The sequence below is a fragment of the Micromys minutus genome (genome assembly GCF_963924665.1).
Source record: "Micromys minutus genome assembly, chromosome: 3".
NCBI classification, from domain to species: Eukaryota; Metazoa; Chordata; class Mammalia; order Rodentia; family Muridae; genus Micromys; species Micromys minutus.
Genome location: NC_137972.1, coordinates 23,124,558 through 23,147,361, shown reverse-complemented (window position 1 = coordinate 23,147,361; position 22,804 = coordinate 23,124,558). Strand labels below are relative to the sequence as shown.

Below are 22,804 nucleotides of genomic sequence, written 5' to 3'. Positions count from 1 at the left end.
TAAATATACCATAATTTTTGTGTCCATTCATCTACTGAAGGACATATGGGTTCTTTCCAGATTCTGGGTATTATAAATAGGGCTAATATGAATATTGTGGTACATATGTCTTTAATGTATGATGTAGCTTCTCTGGGGTATATGCCTAGAAGTGGAATAACTGGTATTGTGTCCAATTTTCTGAGGAATTGCCAGAAGATTTCCAGAGTAGTTATACCAGTTTACAACCCCACCAACAATGGAAAAGTGTTCCACTTTCTCCACCTCCTCATCAGTATCTGCTGTTATCTGAATTTTTGATCTTGGCCAATCTGACTGATGTAAGATGGAATCACAGGGTTGTTTGATTTGCATTTCTCTGATGGCTAATAATGTCGAGCACTTCCATAGATGCTTCTCAGCGATTCAATATTCTTAAATTGAGAACATGTGTTTCAGCTCTGTACCCCATTTTTAATAGGGTTGATTGGTTTTCTGGTGTCTAGCTTCTTGAGTTCTTTGCATACCTTGGATATTAGGCCTTTATCTGATGTGGGCTTTGTAAAGATGTTTTCCCACTAAGTTGGTTGCCATTTTGTTTTCTTGACAGTGTACTTAGCCTTTCAGAACCTTTGCAATATCATTAAGTTCCATTTGTCAATCTTTGACTTTAGAGCATGAGCCATTGTTGTTCTCTTCATGAAATTTTCTACTGTGCCTATGTGTTCTAAGGTTTTCCCTACTTTCTCTTTTAATAGTTTCAGTGTACCTGGTTTCATGTGGAGATCATTTATCCACTTGCACTTGAGCTTTGTATATCTCCTTGTAGGTCTTTGTGTAGTTTAGGAATGAGAGTTACTGCGGCTTTCAACAATGAGTTGAGTAGTGGTTCATCTGGCTCCCTTTTGTGGAAATTTTCGAGCATATTGTTATTAGCTCTTCAGTGAATATCTGATAAAATTCTGCAGGGAACCCAAATAGTCCTGGATTATTTTTTTTTGGGGGGGGGGCTTTTGATGGCTGCTACTATTTCTCTATGTGTTGTTGGATTGCTTAGATAGTTTGTCTGATCATCACTTAACTTTAGTATCTGGTATCTGTCTAGAAATTTGTCCATTTCTTCCAGGTTTACAGTTTCGTTGAGAATAGGCTTTTGTAGTAGGATCTGATAAATTCTTGAATTTCCTCAGTTTCTCTCATTATGTCTCCCCTTTCATTTTTGATTTTGTTAATTTTGATACTCTCTCTGTGCCCTCTAGTTAGTCTTGCTAAGAGTTTGTCCATTTAGTAGATTTTCTCAAAGCTTCTGGTTTGGTTTATTCTTTGTATGATTATTTTTCTCTACTGGCCATTTCTGCCATGTTTTTGATTATTTCCAGCCAACTATTGCTCTTTGATGTATCTGCTTCTTTTTGTTCTAGAGCTTTCAGGTGTGCTGTCAAGCTGCTAGTGTATGCTTTCTCCAATTTCTTTTTATAAGTACTCAGAGCTATGAGATTTTTTTTTCAGTACTGCTTTCATTGTATCCCATTTGTTTTGTATTTGCACTTTGATTTTCATTAAATTCTGAAAAGTCTTTAATTTCTTTCTTTATTTCTTCCTTGACTAGCCTATTGTTGGGTAGAGCATTGTTCAGCTTCCATGTGTATGTGGGCTTTTTGTTGTCGTTTTTATGATTAAATTCCTGCCTTAGTCCATGGTGATCTGATAGGATGCATGAGAATATTTCAATCTTCTTATATGTGTTGAGTCTTGTTTTGTGACTTTACATTTACTATTTGAAAAGTTACAGTGAGGAGCTGAGAAGAAGGTATATTATATTGTTTTAGGATGAAATGATCTCAGATGCCTGTTGTTTCCAATTGGTTCATAACCTCTGCTAATGTCGCTGTGTCTCTGTTGAGTGTCTGATTCCATGATCGGTCTATTGAAGAAAGTGGGATTTTGAAGTCTCCCAATATTATTGTGTATGGTGCAATATATTTTTGAGCTTTTTAGGGTTTCTTTTATGAATTTGGATGCTCTTGTATTTGGAGCATAGATGTTTAGTATTGAGAGTTCATCTTGATAGAATTTTTTCCTTTAATGTGTAAAAATTGTCCTTCCTTATCTTTTTGATAAAATTTTGTTAAAGTCTATTTTATTCAATATTAGAATTGCTATTTCAGGTTTTCTTATTGCTATTTACTTGGAAGCTTTTTCCAGCCTTTTACTCTGAGGTGGTGTCTGCCTTTGTCTCTGAGATCAGTTTCCTGAATGCAGCAAAATATTGAATCCTACTTACATATTCAATCTGAGAATCTATTTCTTCTTGGGGGAACTGAGTCCATTGATGTTAAAATATATTAAGGAATAGTGATTCTTGTTTCCTGTTATCTGTGTTTCTTGAGGTATAATTACGTTTGTGTCTTTCTTTTTTCAGTTATCTTGCATAGTTATTTTCTTGGTTTCCCTAGAGTATAGATTCCCTCTCTGTGTGATAATAGATGGGGTTTCCATTATTATCTGTGTAGAGCTGGATTTGTGGTCAGATATTGTATATAATTAGATTTGTTCTGCACTATCTTGGTCTCTCTATCTATGGTTATTGAGTTTTTTGGTGGATATAGTAACCTGGACTGGCATTTCTGTTCTCTTAGAGTCTCTATGATGTCTATACAGGATCTTCAAGCTTTCCTAGTCTCTGTTGAGAAGTCAGGTGTAGTTCTTTTTGGTGTGCCTTTATATATTACTTGTCCTTTTAAATTTTTCTACTTTCCTCTTGCCATCTTGTTATCTGTGATTATAGGTTATCTTCTTGTCACTGACTGGCACCTATCTCTCCTGTAGATCTTATGACTTGGCCATTTCTCTAGTCCTAAAAGGGCACCATTCAAGAGAGCACCTCAAGGTCTGTGCTCTGAGAACTCCTGGTGATATTTCCCTGGATTGTGTCCCAGGCTCTCTGCTGGTCCAGGTGAAATATCACCTGTGCAGCTAATCTGGGGACACAGGCTTTGCCTGGCAGATCCAGAGTCCTGATGACAGAGACCCAGCCCTCACTGTGGGCTGAAAAGGCTCCTTCAGGTTTCTATTTGCTATAAAGCACATTTGGTTTATATCATCTCTTATCTCCAGTATTTGTTGAGATTTTGTCTCAGTGTGTCTGTATTTGTGTGTGTGTCTGTGTGTGTGTGTGTGTGTGTGTGTGTGTGTGTGTGTGTGTGTGTGATATAGGTCTGCTGCTCTCATGGATAAGCTATATGATAAATGTTTGATATGCAGAACAATAATGAAAGCCACAGAATCATACAGTTAGAGAAAGAGGGGAGAGATAAAGTAACCAGGTTTATTTGCATCTCTGTTACTTATAGTGCAAGTTCTGAATGTTTTTTCTCAGCTCCATCCATTCTTACAAAAGTGCCAACTTGGAACATGCACCAATGAGGAGAATGTTGTGAACAAGGAGGTTTCTGCCACCAAGCTTGACATCCTTAATTACCAGTCTCAGCGATGCCTCACCAGCGCTCAAGTGAAAGTTGGCGAGTTTATCTTTGAATCTCACAGTGTTCAGCATTTTTTCCTAAATGACAAACTTCTAACATGGGGTGAACACCACAATAAGGTGAGTATCTTTGAGGGTGGGCACATAAGCTGTTCTAAATGTGGAATTCCTCAAAGAGCAGGGTTGCCAGAAGTCATCACCTTTTGGCCTAAGAAGAACAAACTGATTTAATTGCCAATAGTTATCTGATTCTGTGCCCACAATAGTAAGAAAGAATTAATGTTTAGAGGCTATATGCTTTTAACCTTCATCACTGGGTTCCAGTTCAGTACCTGACTGTTTGTGTGGAACCCCAGCAAGTTATCTTGTTCCTCTCTATTTCTATTAGAGTTATGTCTATGACTCACTCTGTCAAATCATTCTCTGATTGATCATCTTATCTGTGCCTCAATTAGAAGTTACTTTCTAGCAAGGTGAGTTTCCTTCTACAAACTAATTTTACCTTTCTTTTTTAGGATTAAGGATGTGCTAAAAGCTAACCCATACCAGAACTAAAAAAGTATTTTAGAATAAATAACAGAATCCCAGGGTACATAAAGTGATTAAATACCCTGTACAGATATTTCTAAATTTAAAATTTAAAGCTATATTCACATCTATTCCCTTAATTTGGAACTGTTCACCCTAAATACCTCACTGATAGGATTAAAATAGTAATAGTAATAGTAATGGGAAACATTTTGGTCTTCAAGGGATCCAGTACATTTTCTCCAGTGGAAGACACTGGGCATATCAAAAACAACAATGCAGGTCTCATGTCCAGGAGTAATTTGCCAGAAAAATATTTATATGAATACTTTATGTGGTCACAGTTTGGTGGGTTTGTTTTGATTTGTTTTTCTTTTTGTGCTGTTGTATTTGTTTTTCTATGTTTCTAGTGACTGTTATTTTATTGGGATTGTAGGTTGTTCTTTGAGAAAAAACATAAATTTGGGTGGACTAGGAAGACCAAAAGAATCGAGACACAATTAGGGGAAGGGAAGTATATGATCAACCTATATTTAAAGTTTCAAAATCATTTTAACTATAACAAAATATTAGTTTGAAATATAATAAAAATAACAGCTGAATAACATAATGAAACAAGAGTTTGAAAGGGAGAGAGAGGAGAGAGAGAGAGAGAAGAAAGAGAGAGAAAAGGAAGAGAGACACGTGCACTTTGGCTTTTCACTCTCTAAAAACATGGAAATTCTTGATAATTACAGTACAGAAAGGTACTGCTGCAATCTACCATCTCACTGCTGATACTGACTGTCATGTACTGACTCTCTTCTCTCCCATGCCTTTTATACAGTCTCCTACTGCTGTCTGCAGTCAGAGTTGTCAACTTGGATTTAGTAAAACACCTGTTCAAGGGAGACCATCCTGTTGTTTTGATTGTCTCCCATGTCCACATGGAGAGATTGCAAATGAAACAGGTAGAAATTTTTGGAAGTGATTCTAAATACAAAAAAAAAATCTATAAGTGGCTCTGAATGTGGAAATTTTAAGAAATATTTCTGAGTGTAGGAATTTTGAGAAATGATTCTAGATGTGGGAATGATTCACAGCAGGACAAGGGTGGGTAAAACAAAGCCTGAAGTCACAGTTACAGTAATATAGCTAACACCTATTCATTTAAAACAACTTCTTGCTGGATGAAGGTGGCAAAAATTTTAATCCTAGCACTCAGTGGGTGGATCTCTGTAATCAAGTTCAGCCTGGTCCTCAGAATGAGTTACAGTACAGTTAGGGCTACACAGAAAAATCCTGTCTAGAAAAACAAAGCAAAAAACAAATAAAAATCTTGATTTCAACCCAGGCTGGCTGTTCACCTTTCAGAGTGCAGGATTACAGGTGTGCAGTATGGTGTCTTGCTGTAATCATATTTCTAAATAAAGACAGGTCCCAGACAAGTGTCTTTGAGAGGGAATGAAGTCTCAGCTTAGTGAATTAGACTTCCCATTTCACTGCATATGCCTTAAATATTCAAAGGCCTACCTCTACCTGTTTCTTTATTACAAAAGACATTATGTGAAGAAGATTACCAAATCTTTCTGTAAAACAATAGTAAACTCCAGTACCTTAAATATATTTGATGAATATTTGTTGAAAATAAAGTGCAAAATTGTTTTTCTTTAATAAATTTCTAATTAAGTTCAATAAATGAAATTAAGGAAGTCACCAAAGTGAGCATTTTTTATCCCCCCAAAAAACTTTCACCTAAAATGTATTGTCTTCAGCATTATTTTATTTTAATTGCCACTTTATTTTTTAAAGAGGGATACATATAATGATTTTAAAGGCATTTTGGTATAACATTATATAAATATATTTTTAGTACTTAATTCTTTTAGAAGTTTGATAGCATGCATTGAAATCCCACTAGTTACCATAAGCATGAAATATATGTAGGACAGAATGTAACATGGAAACAGATTTCTTGCTGAGTATAGATTAAGAATAATTATCTGTGAATATAAAAAATTACCACTAGGCTATTATCTTAGCTCTTGAACTATTAATGATTTAAGGTCCATGTGTACCACACACTGAGAGGGTACTATACACTTATTTTTTTCCAAAGAAGGACTGAGGGTTTCTTTTCTTCTTCTTCTTCTTCTTCTTCTTCTTCTTCTTCTTCTTCTTCTTCTTCTTCTTCTTCTTCTTCTTCTTCTTCTTCTTCTTCTTCTTCTTCTTCTTCTTCTTCTTCTTCTTCTTCTTCTTTAGCTTCATATATCCTGTGAGTTGTTTCTGGGGAGTTCAGAGCTTTCTGGGGTTAGAATCCAATTATCAGTGACTAAATATTATGTCTGTTCTTTTGTGACTGGTTTACCTCACTCAGGATGATATTCTCTAGATAGACCCATTTTCTTAGGAATTTCATAAAGTCGTTTCTGATAGCTGAGTAGTTCTCCATTGTATAAATATACCACAATTTTTGTATGTATTCATCTAGTGAAGGATGTCTGGGTTTGTTCCAGCTTCTGGCTGTTATAAATAGGGATTCTTTGAACATTATGGTTAATGTTTCTTTATTGTATGTTTCAGCATCTCTGGGGTATATGCCTAGAAGTGGAATAAATAGGTCTTCAGGTAGTATTATGTCCAATTTTCTGAGAAAACGCCAGAATGATTTCCATAATGGTTGTACCAGTTTACAACTCCAACAAGAGTGGAGGAGTGTTCCACTTTCTCCACATCCTTGCCAGCATCTGCTGTCTTCAAGTTTTTGATCTTAGCCATTCTGACTGGTGTAAGGTGGAATCTCAAGTTTGTTTTGATTTGCATTTCCCCAATGACTAAGAATGCCTAGCACTAGCTTAAATGCTTCTCAGCCATTCAATATTCCTCAAATGAGAACTTTTTGTTTAGCTCTGTACCCAAATATTAAATAGGATTGTTTGATTCTATGATGTCTAACATCTTGAGTTCTTTGTATAACTTGAATGTTAGGTATCTATAAGATATGGGGTTAGTAAAGATCTTTTCCCAATCTGATGGCTGCCTTTCTGTTTTCTTTAAAGTGTCCTTAGCCTTACAGAAACGTTAAAATCTCATTAAGTCCCATTTCTCAGCTTAGAGCACAAGCCATTTGTGTTCTGTTCAGGATATTTTACCCTGTGCCTAACTGTTCTAAGTCTCTCTTCTAATAGTTTCAATGTACCTGGTTTAATGTGGAGATCTATGATCCACTTGCACTTGAGCTTTGTACAAGGAGATAAGAAAGGTTGTATTTTCATGCCTCTGCATGCTAAGTGCCAGGTCAACACCATTTGTTAAAGAAGCTCTCCTTTTTTCATTGAATGTTTATAGCTCCTTTGTCAGAAATCAAGTGGCAATATGTGAGAGGGTTCATTTCTGGATCTTTTATTCTATTCCTTTGATCCACAAGCCTAATTCTGTACCACTACCATGCAGTTTTTAACACAATTTGCTTGTAATGTAGCTTGAGGTCAGGAATGGTGATTCCCACAGATGTTTTCTTATTGTTGAGGATGGATTTCGATATTCTACGTTTTTTGTTATTCCAGATGAAATTGTACATTGCTCTTTCCAACACTATATAGATTTGGGTTGAAGTTTTGATGGGGATTGCATTGAATCTGTAGATTGCTTTTGGTAAGATGGCCAATTTACAATGTTGATCCTTCCAATCCATGAGCATAGGAGATTTTTCAATCTTCTGAGATCTTCCTTGATTTCCTTCATCAGAGATTTGAAGTTCTTATCATACAGGTCCTTCACTTGCTTAGTTAGTGCCACACCCAGGTATTTCATGTTGTTTGTGAATATTATAAAGGGTTTCTTTTCCCCAATTTCTTTCTGCATATATTTGTCCTTGAGTAGAGTAAGGGTACTGATTTATTTGAGTTAATTTTATATCCAGCCACTTTGCTGAACTTGTTCATCGGCTGTAGGAGTTCTCTGGTGGAATTTGTGGGGTCACTTAAGTACACTATCACGTCATCTGCAAATAGTGATGTTTTTACTTCTTCCTTTCCAATTTATAGCCCTTTGATTTCCTTTTGCTGTCTGATTGCTTTCACCAGGATTTCCAGAACTATGTTGAATAGGTAGGGGAAGAGTGTGTAGCTGTGTCTAGTCCCTGATTTTAGTAAGATTGCTTCAAGTTTCTCACCATTAAGTTTGATGTTGGTTAATGGTTTGCTGTATATTGTTTTTATTATGTTTAGGTATGGGTCTTGGACTCCTGTTCTTTCCAAGACTTTTAACAAAAAAGGGTGTTGAATTTTGTCAAATGCTTTCTCAGTATCTAGTGAGATGAACACGTGGTATTTCTCTTTGAGTTTGTTTATATGGTAGATTACTTTGATGGATTCCTGTATATTAAATAATCCCTGCATCCCAAGGATGAAGCCTACTTAATCATGGTGAATGATCCTTTTGAAGTGATCTTGGATTCGATTTGAAAAGATTTTATTGAGTATTTTAGCATCAATGTTCATAAGGGAGATTGGTCTGAAGTTCTCTTTCCATGTAGGGTCTTTGGTGGTTTAGGAACAAGGGTTATTGTGGCCTCGAAAAATGAGTTAGGTAGTGTTCCATCTGATGCTATTTTGTGGAATAGTTGGAAGGTATTAATATTACGTGGTCAATAAATGTCTGATATAACTCTGCATTGAACCCTTCTGGACCTGGGCTTTTTTTTTTTTTTTTTTTTTTTTTTTTTTTTTTTTTTTTTGGAACGCTTTTGATGACTGCATCTATTTCTGTAGGTCTTATGGAAATATTTAGATGGTTTACCTGATCCTGTTTAATTTTAGTATCTGGTATCTGTCTAAGAATTCATCCATTTCCTCCATATTTTCCAGGTCTGTTGAGTATAGCCTTTTGTAGTAGCATCTGATGGTTTCTGAAATATCCTCAGTTTCAGATGTTATATCTCCACTTTCCTTTTTGATTTTGTTAATTTGAATACTCTCTTTTTGCCCTCTAGTTTGTCTGGCTAAGGATTTATCAATAGTGTTCATTTTCTCAAAGAACCAGCTCCTGATTTTGTTGATTCTTTTAATGGTTTTGTTTCTATTTTTTCAATTTCTGCTCTGAGTTTGATTATTTCTTGCCATCTATCCTCTTCGGTTTATCTGCTTCTTTCTGTTCTAGAGTTTTCAACTGTGCTATCAAGTTGCTCGTGTATGATTTCTCCAGTTTCTTTTTGGAAGCATTCAGAGATATGAGATTTTTCTCTTAGCTGCTTTCATTGTATCCCACATGTTTGGGCATGTCGTGCTTCATTTCTATTAAATTGTAGAAAATCCTTAATTTCTTTCTGTTTTTCTTTTTTGACCATGCTCTCGTTTAATAGAGCATTATTCAGTTTCCATGTGTATATGGGCTTTTTGTTGTATTTGTTGTTACTAAAGATCAGCCTTAGTCCATGGTGATCTGCTAGGTTTCATGGGAGTGCTCCAATCTTATATCTATTGAGGTTTGTTGTGTGCCCGATTATATGATCATTTGTGGAGAAGGTGCCATGAGGTACTGAGAAGGTGTATTCTTTTTTTGAAGGTGAAATATTCTGTAGATGTCTATTAATTCCAATTGGTTCTAAACCTCTGTGAGTTTCACTGAGTCCTTGTTCAGTTTCTGCGTCCATTATCTGTCTTTTGTTAAGGGTGTGCTGTTGAGGTCTCCCAGTATTATTGTGTTTGGTCCAATGTATTTTTTGAGCATTAGTAGGATTTCTTTTATGAATATGTTTACTCTTGTATTTGGACCATATATGTTAAGAATTGAGAGTTCTTCCTGATAAATTTTCCCTGTAATGAGTAAAAGGTATAATTTTCTGCTTTTTTGATAACTTTTGGTTGAAAATCAACTTTATTCAATATTAGAATAGGTACTCCAGCTTTTTCTTGGGGCTGTTTGCTTGAAAGGTTTTCCCAACCTTTTACTCCGAGATAGTGTCTATCTTTGTCTCTGACATGAGTTTCCTGTATGCATCAAAATGCTGGATTCTGTTTTTGTATCCAGTCTTATAGCCCATGTCTTTTTATTGGGGAATTTAGTCCATTTATGTTAACGGATATTAAGGAATAGTGGTTACTGTTTCCTGATATTTTTGCTATTAGTGGTAGAATTGTTTCTGTGTATCTTTCTTCTTTTGGATTTCTTGCTTATTTATATTCTTGTTTTTACTACTATGTAGTTTCCCTCTTTGTAGTAGGTTTTCCACCAATTATTTTAACAACTTTATTTTAAAAAACAAAGGTACATGTACAGATTTTAAGCATTTATGCATAAAATATGTGAATACATTTTTGTCAGCACTTGATTTTTTAAAGGTTTAATAGTATGCATTAAATCTTACTAGTTACAATGAACATAAAGTACATGTAAAAGAAGATGTAACCTAGAAATAGTCAAAGTTTTCTTGGTGTATAAAGATTAAGCATAATTGTTTTTCTTTTTCTTTTTCATGAACTTCATAAAGACTGTGAGTTGATTCTGGGGTGTTCAGGGCTTTCTGGGGTTAGTATCCAATTATCAGTGACTGCATATTATGTTTGATTTTTTTACTGGGTTACCTCACTCAGGATGATATTCTCTAGATGCATCCATTTTCTTAAGAATTTCATAAAGTCATTGTTTATGATAGCTGACTAGTACTCCATTGTGTAAATACACAATTTTTGTATCCATTAATCTACTGAAGGAAATCTGGGTTCTTTCCATCTTCTGGCTACTATAAATAGGGCTGCTATGAACATTGTGGTGCATGTGTCTTTGTTGTATGTTGGAGCTTCTCTGGGTCATATGCCCAGAAGTGGAATAACTAGGTCTTCAGGTAGGACTATGTCCAATTTTCTTAGAAATTGCCAGACTAATTTCCACAGGGGTTGTACAAGTTTACAACCACACCACGAGTGGAGGAGTGTTCTTGCTTCTCCACATCCTTACCAAAATCTGCTGTTATCTGAATTTTTTATCTTAGCCATTATGGTTTGTGTGAAGTTTAATCTCAAGGTTGTGTTGAGATGACTTATAATTAAAGGCTAAGCTTACATTCACCTATTATTCTTTGTAGTGCTGGATTTGTGATCAGATATTGTGTAATTTAGTTATGTCCTAGAATATCTTGGTCTCTCCATCAAAGGTGACTGAGAGTTTTGCTGGATACAGCTGCTTGGGCTGATGCTTGTCTTCTCTTAGGGTCTGTATGATGTCTGTCCAGGATCTTCTAGCTTTCATAATTTCTGTTGAGAAGTCTGGTGTAATTCTGATTTGTCTGCTTTTATGTCTTACATGACCTTTTTCCCTTACTGCATTTAGTATTCTTTCTTCATTTTGCACACTTGGTGTTTTGACTATTATGTGTCAGGAAGAATTTATTTTCTGATCCACTTATTTGGAGCTCTGTATGTTTATTTTATGCTCATGGTCATCTCATACTTAAGGGTATGGAAGTATTCTTCTACAGTTTTGTTGAAGATATTTACTGTGCTCTTAGTTGATATTCTTCACCCTCTTCTATTCCTATTATAATAGATTTGGTCTTCTCATTGTGTTCTGGATCTCCTGGACATTATGGATAGGAGCCTTTTGGCTTTTGTATCTTCTTTGACTGTTTTGTCTATGTTTTCAATGTTGCCTTCACTCCTGAGATTCTCTCTTTTACTTCTTCTAGTTTGTTAGAGGTGCTTGGTGCTTGCATCTTTGACTCCTGATTTCCTTTTCTGGTTTTCCACCTCCAGGGTTGTCTCTTTTAGTGTTTTCTTTATTTTTTCTATTTCCATTTTCAATTCCTTCATCTCTTTCGTTCTCTTTTTCTCTAGTTCTTTGATTTCTTTGAGTGTTTTTTCTATTTCCTATTTAAAAGTTTCCAATTCTTTATGGTTGTCCTCCCATTTTTGTTTAAGTGAGTTATTGATGCTCTACTAAAAGATCTCCATTATCATCTTGAGGTATGATTTCAGGTCTGAGTCTTCTTTTTCTGGAGTGTTTGGCATTCGGCTGCTTGCTGTGACAGGAGAGCTATGTTCTGATGTTGCCAGGTTGTCTTGGTTTCCATTGCTTAAGTTCTTTTGCTTTCCTCTTGACAACTTGTTGTCTGTGATTAATCGTGGTCCTGGTGTGAGTAATTGGTACATGTCTCTCCTGTGTATCTGAGGGCCCAAGATTTTCAGGAGAAAAACTGATACTCTGTTTTAACTTTTGATGGGCAAGAAGTGAGTTCTGTTACCAGTGACTCAGCTCTGTCTTTATGGGCTAAGATGTGGGATCCCTTATGAGGACTTTCTCGTAGCTCAGCACTGTGCCCACAGGTCCTGAGTACTAACGGTAGAGACCTGGCTCTTTCTCTAGTCCACTACAGACCCTTTCCCAATAGCACAGTTCTTTCTGCACTTTGAGAACTCCCAATTTGCTCTGCTGGGCCAATCTGTCAGACACCTATCTATTCTAGGTGTAAGGGGGTCTTTAGAGTTTAACTTCAAGTACTTCCTTTCTCGGGCAATACCAGGCTCCCACTGACAAGGGCTTGTGATTTACTGTGGGCCTGTGTGTATAGCCTTTGGGCTAAAGCTTTCCTTGCAGATCCCAATTCTCTATGCAAGAGTTCCAGCTCCACTGAACCAGAGGGTTACATTTTCTGCATGATCACCCTAGACCTCTCTGTGCTTTGGCTACTCACAGCACAGTCTCGCCAGACCTGTGTCCCTGGATCTCCCCAGTTCCTGGTTGCAAATGGCCTCAGTGTTAGGTCCACACACAATGGCTTTCGGACCAATACCAAGTCCTTATTCCATGGCTCCTGCTCCCCTGATCCAAAGAGAGGGCCTCGTTCTCCGGATGCTTGGCCTAGACCTCTTTGTGCTTTGGCTGCTCGAGAGGCAGTCTCACCAGGCCTGTGTCCTTGGATCTCTGCTGTTCCAGGTGGCAAATATCTTGAGCATTTGGTCTGCACACAAGGGCTTTCAAGGCAGATACCAAATCTCTGTGGCAGAGTTCCTGCTCCCCTGAACAAACTGGAGGTCAGTATTTTCAGTATGCTTAGCCTAGCCCTTTCTGTGTTTGGCTACACACAGCACAGTCTCATCAGGCCTGTGTCCCTGGATCTCCGCTGTTCCCAGTGGCAAAATCCAGCATTATTTTTAAAACAATTGAAATCAAAAAACAAAAAAAAATAGCACAGAATCTAAATATAGATGTAAGTAAATGTTAGGAAGGTTTCTTTTTCTAGGCCGTCCTGTCAGAGGTCTGCTCTGGCAAACTGGTTGTCTCCTGGGGATATCTAAGGGAGAAAGAGAGAAAAGAGTGTCAAGGACTGGCAAGAATTGTTCTTGTGAAATGTTTAGAGCTTTGTGTATATACTATATGTTTATATATACATATACAAACATATATACATATACATACACACACACGCACACACACACACACACACACACACACACACACACACACACACATATATACATTTACCAGTCTTAAGTCTTTGAAGTGATAGCTGGCCTTACTCTCTCAGTTACTCTTGAGGCCAGAGAGTGCAGGCATTTAGCACCTCATAGTAAAACTTCTGAGGATTGAGTAAAGTAGCCTTTGTTCTTATCTCGGAAGGAACCTGGAGGCTAGGACTCTCAACCTGCTACTGAAAGTCTCAAGAAAAAAAAAAAACACTCTCAAAATTGATTTTAATAATTATTTCTTAGTTCTTCTCCAAAAAGTACATCTCCTCCAAAAATACTCTAGTTTGCATAGTTTTATGCAAAAATGCTTTTAAAAATCTGTACATTTATCTCTGTTGTTTTAATAAAGTTGTTTAAATAAAAAAATAATTATTATTATTTCTTAGTTCTTCTCCAAAAAGTACATCTCCTCCAAAAATACTCTTATCAAAAGTTTTTTCTTAATTTCTAAGTTGCTTTTTAATTTCTACATTCCCTTTTAGTTTTTAAGTTTCCCCTTAATTTCTAAGTCCCCTTTTATTTCTAAGTTATTCTACTATGATGTCCTTCTTCCCATCTTGCCCTCTACCCTGCTTTGATGTAATAATGGCATACAACGTATTCTTTACTAGATTTTTGTACCATTTCTAGGGGAATAGATCACTTGGTTTTTACAACCATCTTTTCTTCATTTTTTTAATAAAAGTTCAACCATAAATTCAAATCATAAATTAAATAAGTTTACAATAGGTATTGTTTACATATGTATCCATTGGTACTCAACATTCATTCCCGGGAATAATACTATGGATTCATTGAAATTTAAAATCCCTAATTTTTTGACTAAGTGATTATTGAATTTTGGTATAAATAGTCCCAGTCAATATTTGATCTTCTGTCCTTGCACTTACTCCAAATCATTAGTTCCCTTTTCATTACCTTTGGTTCATTGCTTTACAACCTGTTGGAATGTGCTCTAAGTAATAGATGCCTGCTTTCTATTGCTTATTATTTTGATACTTAAAGACTGACAGAGTTCTCATTACAGTTTTAATATCAGAAAGAATTTAATAACAGTCCTATTATAAGGAGCTTAATAATTACCAATATAATTTTAGGGATTCTTACAGAATCTTGATTAATAATTAAGAAGTCATGTATTTGTCTATATAGAATCACTACAAGAGACTACATCTTCATTGATCTCCAGACATCTTCCCCAAAATGCTAGTACTTGGTGATAAGTGTGTGTGTTTGTATGTATATGTCTTTGTGTGTGTGTGCAAAATAAGAGGAAATGCACATTAATAGCAGAAATCTTTTCTTACATGTAATTTCTTCAGACTTGAATAGAATACAAATCCATGTTGACTTGACAGTATATGGTAAAACCATCTCAGCAGATTAACTGCTAATTTTTAGCTTGTAGATGTTTCCTGTCACTTTTCATTAAAGCCAAGAGTTCACAAGGATAAGAACATCAAGGATTATGGCATTAAAAAGGCAGAAAGCCATAAAACCCAGAGAAGGGACACCTATGGTGAAGTATAATTTGTCAGACATGACAGGGTACTTGAGCACACAGATTCAGAGAGGCATGCACCATATCAAGCCAGATCAAGTAAGACAAAACCCTAGAATGGATGGGGGACAAAATAATAAATTATCACTCTTAGCTAGAAGGAAGTGATAGTAGATAGCTGCTGGAGGGAATCAGATTGTGTTTGTGTGTTTGTGTGTGTGTGTGTGTGTGTGTGTGTGTGTGTGTGTTTATTTGTTTAAAATATGTGGTCCTGATAGGCTGCCCATGTTTTGGTAGATGGCCTATATTGAGATGCATACAGGCAGGATTAAGTGAACTCAGTGAGAAAAAAAAAAGTAAACTTAAGAAAAATAATCGTGGGATGGAGAGAGAGGAGTTTTAGGAGGACTGGTGGTAGAATTGATCAAAACACATCATAGGTATATACAAAATTCTCAAGCAATGAATTATTTCTCAAAAACAAAGGGAACAAAAAGAAAACACTAAAAGCTTACAAATGAAATTTTTCTTAGTTTCTCGTATAATCAAATATAATTTTCACATTGTGTAATTTCCCCTCAACGTCATTTCTAGATTTCTTATTCTCTCATATTGTTTAAGTACACTAATGTCATGAATATATAATAGATACAGTGTATCTAGATTTTACTCTTCTAAAAAAATAACTATTTTAAATATTGCATTTCAATATTATGGTTCAGTGAATATAACCAGAGACATTACCTCCATAATAAAACAATGGTTTTGCACAAGATATGCATCCTATAGATACTTCTGGGGAATAGAATGCAATAAACAAAACTGCTTCCCTTTCAGATATGGATCAGTGCATCAAGTGTCCTGATGATCAGTATCCAAATAAACAGAGGAATCAGTGTCTCCCTAAAATTGCAGTGTTTTTGTCCCATGAAGATAATCTGGGAGCTCTTTTAGTCTCTGTGGCCATTAGTTTATCTGCCTTTTCAGCCTTGATTTTAGGATTATTTATCTGCTATCGGGATACACCCATTGTCAGAGCAAATAACAGAAATCTCAGTTATCTCCTCCTGGTTTCTCTAATGCTCTGTTTCTTTTGCTCATTACTATTCATTGGCCAACCTAGAACAGTCACTTGTGTCTTGAGACAAATGATTTTTGGGGTTGTATTTTCTATCGCTGTTTCTGCTATCTTGGCAAAGACCTTCATTGTGGTTGTGGCATTCAGAGCTACAAAACCAGGAAGCACCTTAAAAATGTGGATGGTGACCCGACTCTCAAATGCTATAGTCTTCTGTGGTTCCATCATTCAAGTGTGCATCTGCGCAGTCTGGCTGGGAACCTATCCCCCTTTCCCGGATATCGACATGCAGTCAGAGTTTGGACAAATCATCCTCTTGTGTAACGAGGGCTCCACCATCGCCTTCTACTGCGTTCTGGGGTACTTGGGTTTTCTGGCCAGTCTGAGCTTGCTTATTGCCTTTCTGGCAAGAAGGCTACCTGACAGCTTCAATGAGGCAAAAACAATCACATTTAGCATGCTGGTTTTCTGCAGTGTATGGATTTCTTTTGTACCCACTTACCTGAGCTCCAAAGGTAAAACCATGGTGGCCATGGAAATTCTTTCAATTCTGGCTTCAAGTGCTGGTTTACTGAGCTGTATATTTCTTCCCAAATGCTATGTGATCATACTGAAGTCAGGTGGCCATTCAAGAAATAAGTTTTTTAAATGACTTCCTTTTTAAGACAATAGAATTTATTGTGATCTGTGTAAAATGAATCAGGTAGAAATATTCAAAGTAGAGGTTTAAAGTCAATGCACTTCACCAAACAATAGAAACTGCTGTGTTTTTCAAGTATCCCTGCAATCCTTGGAGCCAACTACTGACACTGAAATAAGTCACCTCAGGTTAGTGAGTTTCCAGCTAGAGGAGAGTTTTGTTTGTCTACTAGGTGTTTATTTAAATTGCAGTTCTCTCTCTCTCTCTCTCTCTCTCTCTCTCTCTCTCTCTCTCTCTCTCTCTCTCTCTCTCTCTCTGACTCTCTCTCACTTGCTCTCACTCTCTTCCCTCTGTCTCTTTGTCTATCCGTCTCTCTCTCTCTCTCTCTCTCTCTCTCTCTCTCTCTCTCTCTCTCTCTCTCTCACACACACACACACACACACATTTTGTGACAGGATTATAAAAGATTAAGTATAAGAATGAGAGTAAATCATTTGTGTGGAAACAAGAATATCAGATGTCTAAATGTTAATGTGCTTCTTCTCTATAAGTCATATGTGTGGTGACTATATTCATTAAAAATAAATTTTAAAATAATCACGATTTTGCCACAGAAATTTTATGGCAAAAATTTCAACTTCTCCCTTTTTAAGGTCTCATAAGAAACACAATATAGCATGGAAGTTTCAGTGTCTCCTGAGCATTTTGTGTACTTCTATATCCTCAGGAGAAACAGCATGGATGAGAGCTTACACAAAGAACCAGGAGAGACACAGACAGTTTTACCCTGAGAATATGTAACACATAAGTGGTAAGAGTATCTCATGAGAAAGGGAACAGCCTCCATGGGATGTACTTTACTCTATTAGTGTTAGGAGTATCAAATTGTCTTCCCATAGTGAGAGCTGACATCATGTATAACTACTAGAATCCATTCTCAGAAACAGGATTATCTGATGTTAGACTTGGGCATGGAGAAGTAGTATAAAGCCAGGAATTCAATGGGACATAGTAAATCATGGAAATTTCCATCCTAAACCATGTGGCGTTTTATGCAGTTGCTTTTATCTAGCCAGTCATTTGCTTTAAACATGATTTTCAGATCATTCCTAGGACATACTCATGTTGGAGTTTGCAACATTGATAGGAATCACTGCTCAACCATGGACAAAATTATGCACAGAAATGGCTACATGGACAAAGTAGGTTTGTTTATGTTTTATAACAAGTCTTACTTATGTTTTCCATCGTCTTCATACTGTAATGGTACTGTTTTATTGGACATAATACTATGACAAAACAAAGAAACATTTAAGGTATTCTGTGTCTACTTTGAGTCTTAATTGTTGCTTATTTTTTACTTCAGTAAACTTATTTGGCCATAAAAACAGCATAAAAGTATCCATTGAAATCTGCTTTGTTATGGGTAAAATAAAAACTGTTCACAGCCTATTCAACAAATGGGGCTGGTCCAACTGGCACTCAGCATGCAAAAGAATGAAATTAGACCCTTTCTTATCTCCTTGTACAAAGCTCAAGTGTAAGTGGATCAAAGATCTCCACATTAAACCAGATACACTGAAACTATTAAATGAGAAAGTAGAGAAAACCTTAGAACACATAGGCACAGGAGAAAATTTTCTAAACAAAACACCAATGGCTCAAGCTCTAAGGTCAAAGATTAACAAATGGGACTTAATGAGATTGCAAAGTTTCTGTAAGGATAAGGATATCGCCAAGAAAAAAAAAGGGCAACCAACAGAATGGGAAAGGATCTTTACCAACACCACATCAGATAGAGGCCTAATATCCAAGGTATACAAGGAACTCAAAAAGCTAGACACCAGAGAATCAAATAACCCTATTAAAAAATAAGGTACAGAGCTAAACAAAACGTTCTCAGTTGAGGAACACCGAATGGCCGAGAAACATCTGAAGAAGTGCTTGACATCCTTAGCCATCAGGGAAATGCAAATCAAAACAATTCTGAGATTCCACCTCACACCAGTCAGATTGGCCAAGATCCAAAACCCAGATGACAGCAGATGCTGGAGAGGCTGCAGAGAAAGAGGAACACTTCTCCACTGTTGGTGGGGTTGCAAACTAATACAACCACTCTGGAAATCAGTCTGGCGATACCTCAGAAAATTGGATATAGTACTACCTGAAGACCCAGCTATTCCACTTCTGGGCATATACCCCAGAGACACTTTAATACACAACAAAGATATATGCACCACAATGTTCATAGCGGCTCTATTTATAATACCAGAAGCTGGAAAGAACCCAGATGTCCTTCAGAAGATGAATGGATACAAAAATTGTGGTACATTTACACAATGGAATACTACTCAGCCACCAGAAACAATGACTTAACCAAATTCTTAAGAAAATGGCTGCATCTAGAGAATATCATCCTGAGCGAGATAACCCAGTCACAAAAGAACAGACATAATATGCAGTCACTGATATTGGGATGCTAACCCCAGAGGCTTGCACTCCCCCAGTAACAACTCACAGACTGTATGAAGTCCAAGAAATAAAGAAAACAAAAAATAATAATTACAAAACAAGAAGACTTTGACTATTTCCATGTTGCGTTTTGTTTTGCATGTACTTTACGCTCATGGTAACTATTAGGTTTTCAATGCATACTGTCAAGCCCTTGAAAAAATTAATTACTGACTAAAAAATATATTCACATAGTTTTATGTTAAAATTATTTTAATATCTGAATAAACAGTACTGACAAAACTGTATAAGATTAAACAAAAAAATGTTTAAAATCTGTACATTTATCTTTGTTTTGTAAAATAAAGTCGTTTAAAAAAATGTATTACATGAACAGCATAGAAACACTTCTGTTGAAAGGGTTTGAAACTATGTCCTCATGGGGCCTTACTACCTTAAAGTGAAAGACACTTCACTTTAAAAAGCTGCCAGGCACATTGATTCCATGAGTATGAAGGAATACCTGTTTTCTAGATCCAGTTTTTCTCTTAAATTCAAGGACCATTATGTTACAAGCCAAACAGAGCACTGACAGAAAAATAGAAGACTTTAGGGGCAGCTCCAAATAGATGGCAGGAATTACATCCTGGCTAGTACTTATCCAAAAGTTTGAGTAACTGTTCAGCAAATATATGTTGCTAACTAAATGTACAGACATTCATGTGTGTTGTAAATGGGCAGACTGTGGCAGTCACTGAATGGTTAATGGAGACTATTCATTATCCAGTAATCTCTCAAAACCAGCACAAATTTATTACTTGATTTGGATTTATAAATAAATAGTAAAATAATGTCTTAAAATATCATAAATACTTTCACAAATTTTAAATATATACAAAATAATTTTGTGATACGTTCCTTAATAAATATTAGAATGGTTGAACCTATCCCTACTTCAAGCATGTTTTCTTCACTGCACTTCTCCAGAGGGAAGCTTCATTGTAAGCTGTGTGTTGAATTCATTGCTCTGTCTTTAAAATTAATATCTATTCATTTTATATTATCTTTTTTCTCTTTTATAACTTTATATTTAAAAATAAGAATACATATACAGACTGTATGAAGTCCAAGAAATAAAGAAAACAAAAAAATATACATATATTTACAAAACAAGAAGACTTTGACTATTTCCATGTTGCGTTTTGTTTTGCATGTACTTTACGCTTATTGTAACTATTAGGTTTTCAATGCATACTGTCAAGCCCTTGAAAAAAATCAAGTACTGACTAAAAAAAATATATTCACATGGTTTTATGTAAAAATTATTTTAATATCTGAAAAAACAGTACTGACAAAAATGTATAATTTTAAGCAAAAAATGTTTAAAATCTGTACATTTATCTTTGTTTTGTAAAAATACAGATTTTTAAAGGCATTTTGACATATCACTGGATGAATATATTTTTGTCAGAACTTAATTCTTTTAGAGGTTTGTTAGGGTACATTGAAATCTCGCTAGTTACCATAAGCATGAAGTAGCACAAAACATAACATAGAAACAATCGGTTTTCTTGGTGAGTATAAATTAATCATAATGATCTTTGAATACCAAAATTGCCACAGGGATATATTCTTAGCTCTTGAATTATTAATGATTTCAGGTCCAGGTGTACAACACTCTGAGAATGTGCTATGCATTTACTTTTTCCTAAAAAGGACTGAGGGTTTCATTTTTGGCTTATGTTTTTCTTGAGCTTCATATGGCCTGGGAGTTGATCCAGGGATATTCAGAGCTTTCTGGGGTTAGTATCCAATGATCAATGAATTCATATTGGGTCTGTTCTTTTGTGACTGGGTTACCTCATTCAGGGTGATATATTCTACATGCATTAATTTTCTTAAGAATTTCATAAAGTCATTGTATCTAATAGCTAAGTAGTACATCATTGTGTAAATATACCACAATTTTTTTATCCATTCATCTGATGAAGGACATCTGGGTTCTTTCCAGCTTCTGGCTATTATAATTAGGACTGCTAAGAACATTGTGGTGCTTGTGTCTTTATTGTATATTGGAGCATATCTATGGTATATGCCCAGAAGTGGAATAACTGGTTCTTCCGGTAGGACTATGTCCAATTTTCTGAGGAACTACCAGACTGATTTCCAGAGTGGTTGTACCAGCTTACAACCCCACAAAGAGTGGAGGACTGTTCTGCTTTCTCCACACCCTCGCCTGCATTGGCTGTCATCTGAGTTTTTGATCTTAGCCACTCTAACTGGTATGAGGTAGAATCTCAGGGTTGTTTGATTTGACTATTATTTTATGTGGTGCAATGTATGTTCTATGTTTTAGTAGGATTTCTTTTATGAATATGGGTACTCTTGTAATTGGACCAAATATGTTAAGGATTGAGAGCTCCTCCTTTAAAATTTCCCTACAATAAGTAAAAAGTGTCATTCCTTATTTTTTCTGATAACTTTAGGTGGAAAATCTACTTTATACAATATTTGAATGGCTACTGCAGCTTGTTTCTTGGCTGTCTCCTTAGAAGTTTTTTTTCCCATCCTTTTACTCTGAGATAGTGTCTGTCTTTGTCTCTGTGATGAGTTTCCTGTATGCAGCAAAATACTGGATCCTGTTTATGTATCCACTTTGATAGCCTATGGCTCTTTTTTGGGAAATTGAGTCCATTTATGGTAACAGATATTAAGGAATAGTGGTTGATATTTCTTGTTATTTTTGCTTTTACAGGTAGAGTTATGTCTGTGTGACTTTCTCCTTTTTTGGATTTTTTGCTTAGTAATTTTCTTGTTTTTTCTAGAATGTAGTTTCTCTCCATGTGTTGGGTTTTTCATCTATTATTCTTTGTAGGTCTAGACATGTGGTCAGATATTGTTTAAATTTAGTTTTGTCCTGAAATATCTACGTCTCTCCATCAATGGTGATTGAGAGTTTTGCTGGATATAGCTGCCTGGGCTGACATTTGTGTTCTTTTATGGTCTGTCCAGGACCTTCTAGATTTCATAGTCTCTGTTGAGATGTCTGGTGGAATTCTGATTGGTCTGCTTTTATATTTTACATGATCTTTTTCCTTTACTGCTTTTAATATTCTTTCTTTGTTTTGAACACTTGGCATTTTGACTATTATGTGTAGAGAAGAATTTTTTTTCTGGTCCACTCTATTTGGAGTTCTGTATGATTCTTTTATGCACATAGTCACCTCATTCTTAAAGGTAGGGAAGCATTCTTCCATGTTTTTGTTGAAGATATTTACTGTGCCCCTTAGTTGATATTCTTTCCTCTCTTCAATTGCTATTAATGTTAAATTTGGTCTTCTCATTATATCATGGATCTCCAGGAAATTTTGGGTTAGGAGCTTTTTGGATTTTGCATCATCTCTAAATGTTTTATCTATGTTTTCAATGATGTCTTCAACCCCTGAGATTCTCTTTTTCATCTCTTGTAGTCTGTTGGACATGCTTGCATCTGTGAGTTCTGGTTTCTTTTTTAGGTTTTCCATGTCTGGTGTTATAGTTTTTTGTGTTTCCTTTATTTTTTATTTACATTTTTAATTCCTTAATCTTTTTGGTTGAGTTTTCCTGTAGTTCTTTAGGTACTTTGAGTGTTTTTCTTGTTTCCCCTTTAAAAGCTTCTATTTATTTATGGTTGTCCTCCTGTACTTCTTTAAGTGAGTTA

The 22,804-nt window shown here is 35.8% G+C and overlaps 2 protein-coding genes across 2 annotated transcripts in view; both read left to right on the top strand.

Moving 5' to 3' along the window:
* Window positions 1-16,665, top strand: part of LOC308418306 (vomeronasal type-2 receptor 26-like) — a gene marked incomplete at both ends in the record, with an annotated part of 39,304 nt that extends 22,639 nt beyond the window's left edge. Inside the window, 4 exons of the mRNA XM_080913706.1 lie at window positions 2,768-2,935; window positions 3,359-3,583; window positions 4,818-4,941; window positions 15,773-16,665. Of these exons, the coding sequence (XP_080769832.1) occupies window positions 2,768-2,935; window positions 3,359-3,583; window positions 4,818-4,941; window positions 15,773-16,665 (1,410 nt within the window). The remainder of the gene's footprint in view (window positions 1-2,767; window positions 2,936-3,358; window positions 3,584-4,817; window positions 4,942-15,772) is intronic.
* The window catches only part of LOC308419367 (vomeronasal type-2 receptor 26-like), a gene marked incomplete at both ends in the record, with an annotated part of 116,503 nt that overhangs the window by 27,766 nt on the left and 65,933 nt on the right, over window positions 1-22,804 (top strand). The window lies entirely within an intron of this gene.